The sequence below is a fragment of the Gorilla gorilla genome, chromosome 5, assembly GCF_029281585.2.
Source record: "Gorilla gorilla gorilla isolate KB3781 chromosome 5, NHGRI_mGorGor1-v2.1_pri, whole genome shotgun sequence".
NCBI lineage: Eukaryota > Metazoa > Chordata > Mammalia > Primates > Hominidae > Gorilla > Gorilla gorilla.
The window spans coordinates 113,244,388-113,252,716 of NC_073229.2; the positions used below are offsets into that span (position 1 = coordinate 113,244,388).

General features: G+C 46.8%; 1 protein-coding gene across 1 annotated transcript; it reads left to right on the forward strand.

Moving 5' to 3' along the window:
• The first annotated feature begins 2,215 nt into the window (after window positions 1-2,215).
• PNRC1 (proline rich nuclear receptor coactivator 1) lies at window positions 2,216-6,585 on the forward strand. The gene is made up of 2 exons (XM_031012056.3): window positions 2,216-3,204; window positions 5,519-6,585. Exons 1-2 carry the CDS (start codon window positions 2,665-2,667, stop codon window positions 5,960-5,962), a joined length of 984 nt encoding a protein of 327 aa, XP_030867916.1. The 5' UTR covers window positions 2,216-2,664; the 3' UTR covers window positions 5,963-6,585.
• The last annotated feature ends 1,744 nt before the right edge of the window (window positions 6,586-8,329 follow it).

The following is an 8,329-nucleotide window of genomic DNA, read 5'->3' on the forward strand; positions in this document are numbered from 1 at the left end:
GCTCGGATTACAGGCACATGCAGCTATGCCCAGCTAATTTTTATATTTTTAGTAGAGACAGGGTTTCGCCATGTTGGCCAGGCTGGTCTCAAACTCCTGACCTTAGGTAATCCAGCCGCCTCGGCCTCCCAAAGTGCTGGGATTACAGGTATGAGCCACCACGCCTGGCCCGAAATGTAGTTTTAAAAGCTTATAAGGTTGACTGGGTTTGGTGGCTCACTCCTGTAATCCCATTACTTTGGGAGGCTGAGACAGGCAGATCGCTTGAGCTCAGGAGTTTGAGACCGGCCTGGGCAACATGGCGAAACCCTGTCTCCACTAAAAACACAAAAAATTAGCCAGGAGTGGTGGTGTGTGCCTGTGGTCCCAGCTACTCAGGGGCGTGGGGGGTTGGAGTTGGAGGATCTCTTGAGCCTGGGAGGCGGCTGTTGCTGTAAGCCGAGATCATGCCATTGCACTCCAATCTGAGTGTCAGAAAGAAACCCCGTCTAAAAAAAAAAAAAAAAAAAAAAAAAAAAGTTTATAAAGTGATTGGGAAGCATTTTTCTGGATATACAATCTGTCCAACTTTGCCATCAATCATAAAATGTTTCATTGCTTACTAATTGCTTACTACTCCAAAGCTGAAAACTATTGTAGAGGCGGTGAGGATACAGAAGTGTAAGATTACCGTGGTCTTCTAATAATGTAGAATCTAGTGTGGCAGGGCTGGGCGCGGTGGCTCACGCCTGTAATCCCAGCACTTTGGGAGGCCGAGGCGGGCGGATCACGAGGTCAGGAGATCAAGACCATCCTGGCCAACATGGTGAAACCCCGTCTCTACTAAAAAATACAGAAATTAGCTGGGCGTGGCGGGTGCCTGTAATCCCAGCTACTAGGGAGGCTGAGGCAGGAGAATCTCTTGAACCAGGGAGACGGAGGTTGCAGTAAGCCGAGATGGCGCCACTGCACTGCAGCCTGGCCACAGAGTGACACGCCGTCTCAAAAAAAAAAAAAAAAAAAAAAAATTAAAACTTTTGTCTTGCAGTACCTGGACTGGAGATCAAATTCTGATGTTAACTTACCGTTTGATCTTTGACAAGTCCTTTAGCCTTTCTAAGCCTGTTTCCCCAGCTGTAAAATGGGAATACAATACAGTACTGTCCCTCTAAAAAGAAGCTGAGGCAAAATCAGGCCAAGCTTGAGGACTGCAACCCAGGACCATAGATTCAAGCTGCCCTGAATACACTCGGATTAGCAACAGTTACAAGTAGGTTTTTAAAGGAAAAGAGGCAGCTCCTAAATTGTTTACCAATTTACATTAAAATATCGTGGGCTCTTGACTAGCTATACATTGTTCTTTGTATCTTAAATTTCAGAAACTTAAAGATAATGCGTAGGCAGCTAATCAGGAACAAAATGCCTTTAAACAATTGCCCCAGGCATTAGTAGTGAAAGGAAGAGAATGACAGCCTGCCTACTTCGCAGAGCTGAGGTCTGATCTATTTTTCTTAGTACCTATTCGTAAGGGTTGTTGTGAGGTTAAAGTGAGACAATCTATGTAAAGAACAGTTCCTGGAACATAAATGCTTGATAAATTATGGCCACAATTCTTTTTTGTGGTTGAGCAGTGCGGGGAGATCACGAAAAATTTCTATTTACGCGCAGCTAACAAAATACTCTATGTTGCAGAGCTGTTTCACTTTCTCCCTTTGAGATGCAAGCCGGCTTGCCGCCTCCTCAAGTAACCAGGCACAATGTTGCGATCCCAAAGTCTCACAATCCTTCAAGTATGAAATCAGTAAAAACTCCAACTTCCATTTATGGATTTACGCAGAACTTTTTATACAGCGAGGGGCTAATTCAATCAGTAAGTCACTTTGATTTTTACTCTGATCACCGAGACTAATAAGCAGCGATGCCGAACCAAGTAAATGAAAGAATCGTGAGCCATACTTCAGTAGATAAAATTTAAATGTAGACTGATTTTCTTCACGATTGCTAGGGAAGAAATCCTTACAGCGTACTTATAAATCTTTGTTTTAAAATGATAACGCTGTTATGTTGGGCTGAAAATAAAACGGATACTTCCCCAAGGTCAGCAGCGGAGGAGGCAACCGTGGCCTTGCCAGAGTCGTCCCCTCTTCCCAGGCCCCGTTCTTCCTGCCGCCCTCCCCCTGCCCCCTCCCTTCCCCACCCCCATCAACAAACTCCGCCGGGACATTTCAGTACCACCACTCCCTAGCCCGGCGAAGCGCGGGGGCGTGCTGGGGAGGGGTAAAGAGGGTGGGGCGGAAACCCAATTTCATTGTTCGCGGGACCGACTCTTCCCGAAAGAGCTCGCTGGCAGCGCCTGCGCAGTGCGCGCTCTTTGTGCCAGGCTGCAGCAAGCTGGTTGTTTGTGTGTGTCTACCCGAAGCGGCGGAGGCGGAGCGAGGGGGCGTGGCCTGCCTTGTCGCACTCTAATTGGGCTTTCGCAGGGAAGTGGGCGGGCGCGGGGCGGAGCTTCCGATAACAACACTTGGAGCTGGGGCTGTGGCTATTTGTTGCTGCGCCGCCACCGCCCGAGTCATGTCCCGCGATCTTCTCTGGCTCTCCTAGCAGCATCCATCGCCGCCACCCTATCTTCACTGGCTTCACCTTCTCCTTCTCTCTTCGTTGCTGAGCGACAAGCTTCCTAGCGCTATGACTGTCGTCTCCGTCCCGCAGCGGGAGCCGCTCGTCCTGGGTGGCCGCCTTGCGCCGCTTGGCTTTTCCTCCCGAGGTTACTTCGGGGCCCTCCCGATGGTGACCACGGCTCCGCCTCCTTTACCCCGGATCCCGGACCCCCGGGCACTGCCCCCGACCCTCTTCCTCCCTCATTTCCTAGGGGGAGATGGCCCGTGTCTGACCCCCCAGCCTCGCGCTCCAGCAGCTCTGCCCAACCGCAGCCTCGCCGTGGCGGGAGGCACTCCTCGGGCAGCGCCGAAGAAGCGGCGAAAGAAGAAGGTGCGGGCCAGCCCCGCAGGGCAGCTGCCCAGCCGCTTCCACCAGTACCAGCAGCACCGGCCGAGTCTGGAGGGCGGCCGGAGCCCCGCGACCGGCCCGAGCGGAGCGCAGGAGGTCCCGGGCCCGGCCGCCGCCTTGGCCCCAAGTCCTGCAGCCGCAACCCGCACGGAGGGAGCCAGCCCCGACCTTGCCCCGTTGCGGCCCGCGGCTCCCGGCCAAACCCCGCTCAGGAAAGAGGTCAGGGGGCCTTTGGGGGCTGTTGGGGAGTCGGGCCCTTAGACGGTCGCGGCCGAGCTCTGGGGCTGCAGACCCTGCACCCGGGGGGTCGGGCGGGTGGGGGTGGCTGTTTACTCGGGAGGGAAGTTTCCGTGACGCCCGCTCCATTCTTGCTTTGGGGGAAGAAGGGGGAAGGGGAGGCATGCGCTGGCGCTTCTGATTGGCTCCCAGGAGTCGGCCAATGAGAAGCGCCGCTGCGCCCCAGCAACAGCCCCGATTTAGAAGGCTGGCGGCGTTCCAGGGGGTTTCGGCGTTCCGAGCGCGCGGCGGGGTGGGGGCAGGGACGGGGCCCGCGGGAGAGCTGACGTCAGCGCGCGCTACGTGCCCGGCGCTCCGGCGCCCATGAAGGAGGCGAGGCCGGGTGGGGGCAGCTGGGGAAGGACTGGGCCCCGCTTTCGGCCTCTCTGCTATCGGGAGCCCCAGTCCTAGTCGGTGAAACGCGGAGACGGCCTCTAACGTCCCGCCGTAGGGGGTGGAGTGGGCTCCGAGCGGCTGGGTTTCGTTTGGTTGGAGTTTTGCCAAAATGTAAGGTGCCCCGTGTGGGACGCGCAGTCCAGTTGGGGCTCTGCCCGCCTCGGGCCTGACCTACTTAGTGGTTCCAAGTTAAGAGTTGGCAGGAGCCGCACAAAACTGATTTTATTACTGTTGCCACTGTGTACTTCGTGTTAGTGTGTCCAGAATAAGTTTTCAGAAGAGTTAGCAATTGAATTGACTTAGTCCGTCTGATTGCAGTGCTATTGCATTAGGATAAAATGGATAGAAGTTTAAATGGGATTAAGTCTACGAAATGATTTCAAAGTCTTGTCAGAATAATGTTTGATGGACTTAAGTTCAATGACTTAATCTTCGTAATAATGAAATGAAGAAGTTCACGTTATTTAGTGAAGAATGTTGCATTGAATTAGAGATTTGCGGTTTATCTGTGCCCTTGGGAAAAAATTACAAAATTTGCCCACCGTGTTTCTTTAAATTATCGTCTCAATGTCTCTCCCTTTTAAAATTCCACGACTTTTGAAATATCCGTGATTACCTAAAAGCTTTTGTGCTTGTTTCCTGGCCTGTTTTCTAGAACAGGCACTAACCAGGGAGCTCTGGCAGTGAACCTTATTGACGTGGAAAGTTGTGGTCCTCTTTCGTGTCGTGTCTTGCTTACTACCGCGTTACAAGTGTTGGTAGTGCAGTGATCTAGTGGATTACCTTACGCTTTTCCATCCTTTCAAGACTTCCTATAAGGCCCACTTAAGTTAGGAAAGATTAAGATTAACGAAGCAGCGTTCTTGAAGCAGTTACTAAACCAGAAAGTAGGAGGTACACAGCAAAGATTGTTTCTGGCACTCGTATTTGGAAGAGAGCTCATTAGTCTTCCTTACAGTTGTAGAAAGGTGGACTTGGGTTATTTCAGACTTTTTTTAGTTTGACATTTTAGAACTGGTTCACGTTGCATACTGGTAACTAGCAGTGGTGATTAACTGCATTTTTAGTGGCGAACAAGAGTGAACTTAAAAGCCAAGGGAAATTTAAGTTGTTTTTTTTTTTTTTTCTTGAGACAGAGTCTGTCTCTATCGCACTCCAGGCTGGAATGCAGAGGCACGATCGATCTCTGCTCGCTGCAGCCTCCGCTTCCCAGGCTGAAAGGATCCCGCCTCAGCCAGCCTCCCAAGGCGCGTGTTACCACGCCGGGCTGATTTTTATATTTGTAGTAGACATGGGGTTTCGCTATGTTGCCCAGGCTGGTCTCGAACTCCTTGAGCTTGAGCGATCTGCTTGCCTTGACCTCCCAAAGTGCTGGGATTACAGGCGTGAGCCACCATGCCCAATTAAAGTTTTTGTAATTTTCAGCTTTTATTTTAGATCAAGGAGGTACTTGTGCAGGTTTGCTACATGGGTATATTTCGTGATGCTGAGGTTTGGAGTATGAATGATCCCATTCCAGGTAGTGAGCATAGTACCCAGTAGGTCCCCCTCTCTCAACCCCCCTTCTAGTAGTGCCTAGTGTCTGTTGTTGTTCCCCACTTTATATCCATGTTGTACCCAGTGTTTAGCTCCCAAATTCACTTATAAGTGAGAACTTGTGATATTTGGTTTTCTGTTTCTGCATTAATTCGTCTAGGATAATGGCCCCCAGCTACATATGTGTTGTCACAAAGAACAAAATTTTGTTCTTTTCTATGGCTGTGGGCAAACTTAAACACAACAAAACTAGATATGTGATATGAGGTTCATAACTGATTTTTATCTAGAAACTATGTTTACTTTTGTGTTCTTGTCTTTGTAGGTTTTAAAATCAAAGATGGGAAAATCGGAGAAAATTGCCCTTCCCCATGGCCAGCTTGTTCATGGTATACACTTGTATGAGCAACCAAAGATAAACAGACAGAAAAGCAAATATAACTTGCCACTAACCAAGATCACCTCTGCAAAAAGAAATGAAAACAACTTTTGGCAGGATTCTGTTTCATCTGACAGAATTCAGAAGCAGGAAAAAAAGCCTTTTAAAAATACCGAGAACATTAAAAATTCGCATTTGAAGAAATCAGCATTTCTAACTGAAGTGAGCCAAAAGGAAAATTATGCTGGGGCAAAGTTTAGTGATCCACCTTCTCCTAGTGTTCTTCCAAAGCCTCCTAGTCACTGGATGGGAAGCACTGTTGAAAATTCCAACCAAAACAGGGAGCTGATGGCAGTACACTTAAAAACGCTCCTCAAAGTTCAAACTTAGATTTCAGATTTCAGTATGTGTGTAAAACATAATTTTTCCCATATCCCTGGACTCTTGAGAAAATTGGTACAGAAATTTGCCTTGTTGCAACATACAATTGCAAAAGATGAGTTTAAAAAATTACAGCTTGTATTATATTTTATATTTTGTAAATACTGTATACCATGTATTATGTGTATATTGTTCATACTTGAGAGGTATATTATAGTTTTGTTATGAAAGTATGTATTTTGCCCTGCCCACATTGCAGGTGTTTTGTATATATACAATGGATAAATTTTAAGTGTGTGCTAAGGCACATGGAAGACCGATTTTATTTGCACAAGGTACTGAGATTTTTTTCAAGAAACAGCTGTCAAATCTCAAGGTGAAGATCTAAATGTGAACAGTTTACTAATGCACTACTGAAGTTTAAATCTGTGGCACAATCAATGTAAGCATGGGGTTTGTTTCTCTAAATTGATTTCTAATCTGAAATTACTGAACAACTCCTATTCCCATTTTTGCTCAATTTCTGGTTTTGGTATATATCCATTCCAGCTTAATGCCTCTAATTTTAATGCCAACAAAATTGGTTGTAATCAAATTTTAAAATAATAATAATTTGGCCCCCCCTTTTAAAATAGTCTTGACTCTTTGTGTGTGACTGTTTCTCATGTTTGAATGTGTGACTAGGAGATGATTTTGTGTGGTTGGATTTTTTTGACTTCTACTTTACTGGCTGAATGTGAGCTGCCATGTCTGGCCATAATCTACATTTTCTTACCAGGAGCAGCATTGAGGTTTTTGAGCATAGTACTTGACTGCTCTAGAGACTGAGACGGGAGGATCTCTTGAGCCTGAGAAGTGGAGATTGCAATGAGCTAGGATCAGGCCACTGCACTCCAGCCTGGGTAACAGACCCTGTCTCAAAAAAAAAAAAAAGGCCAAGAGAAAGTAAGGGAGACAGATTTTGAGTGGGAATGTTAAGCAATCAGGTCAAGTAAAGAAGATGGAAGATACAAAGGAACTTCTGTTTGATGTTTTGTGTGAGTCACCATTCCTTCCTTAAAAATGCAGATACACCTTCCTCACAAATGGAAGGGAAGCTCATTTAGAAATTTAGTTTGAAGATGCCCCCAATTTTTAGTCACCAATTTTAGCTTTTGTTAGTAATGTATTGTAAATATTAATACTAATGACTGACTACAATGAGTTCTGACATCTCTCCCAAATCAGTTTGTGATTCTAGGAAGGGACACATTCACAGGTTTTAACAACACATTTTTGCACATGGTTATAAAAATACCTACACAATGTAATATAAGTTCTACCGCCTCAACCACCCTTCTTTCCTTGTCCAACATTTCTCAGCTCTTGTCATTTTGAGCAGTATGTCTGCAATTTAATGTGTGAGGGCTTACGTGTAATGTATGTTCAGGAAATGGATAAATGGCAGAGCTGAAAGTTTAGGTGGGATGGGGAGAAAAGACAAATATAACTAAAATGCAAGCTATATTCCCCACTCTACAACAACAAATGCCTGAAGAGAGAAAAAGGTAGTCTCTTAGGGTGAAGGGACTAATTTTGGTGAGAAAATTTTCTCTTTGGGAATCTGACACCTTAGAAAGTAACACTGAGTTGAGCTGGGCATGGTGGCTCACGCCTGTAATCCCAGCACCTACGGAGGCTGAGGCGGGTGGATCACGAGGTCAGGAGTTCAAGACTAGCCTGGCCAAGATGGTAAAACCTCGTCTTTACTAAAAATACAAAAAAATTAGTCGGGCTTGGTGGCAGGCACCTGTAATCCCAGCTACTCAGGAGGCTGAGGCAGAAAATTGCTTGAACCCGGGAGGCGGAGGTTACAGTAAGTCGAGATTGCGCCACTGCATTCCAGCCTGGGTGACAGAGCAGGACTCCATCTCAAAAAAAAAAAAAAAAAAACTGAGTTGAGCCTTAAAAGATAAGTATTTGACACACAAAAAAGGAAAATAATTGTGAGGTAAAAGTTTGAGCAGATGGTGGTGTAAAAAGATGCACAACGCTGAATCCCAGTACTTGGGGAGGCTGAGGCTGGTGGATCACCTGAGGTCAGGAGTTCGAGACCAGTCTGCCCAACATGGCGAAACCCTGTCTCTACTAAAAATACAAAAAATTAGCTGGGTGTGGTGGTGGGTGCTTGTAATTCCAGCTACTCGGGAGGCTGAGGCAGGAGAATCGCTTGAACCCAGGAGGCGGAGGTTGCAGTGAGCCAAGATTGTACCACTGCGCTCCAGCCTGAGCAATGAGTGATACTGCATGTCAAAAAAAAAAAAAAAAAAAAAAAGATGTACAATGTCCAGTAGCTTAAGAGAAATGCAAGAAAGGAAGGGAAGTTTTAAAAGGTAT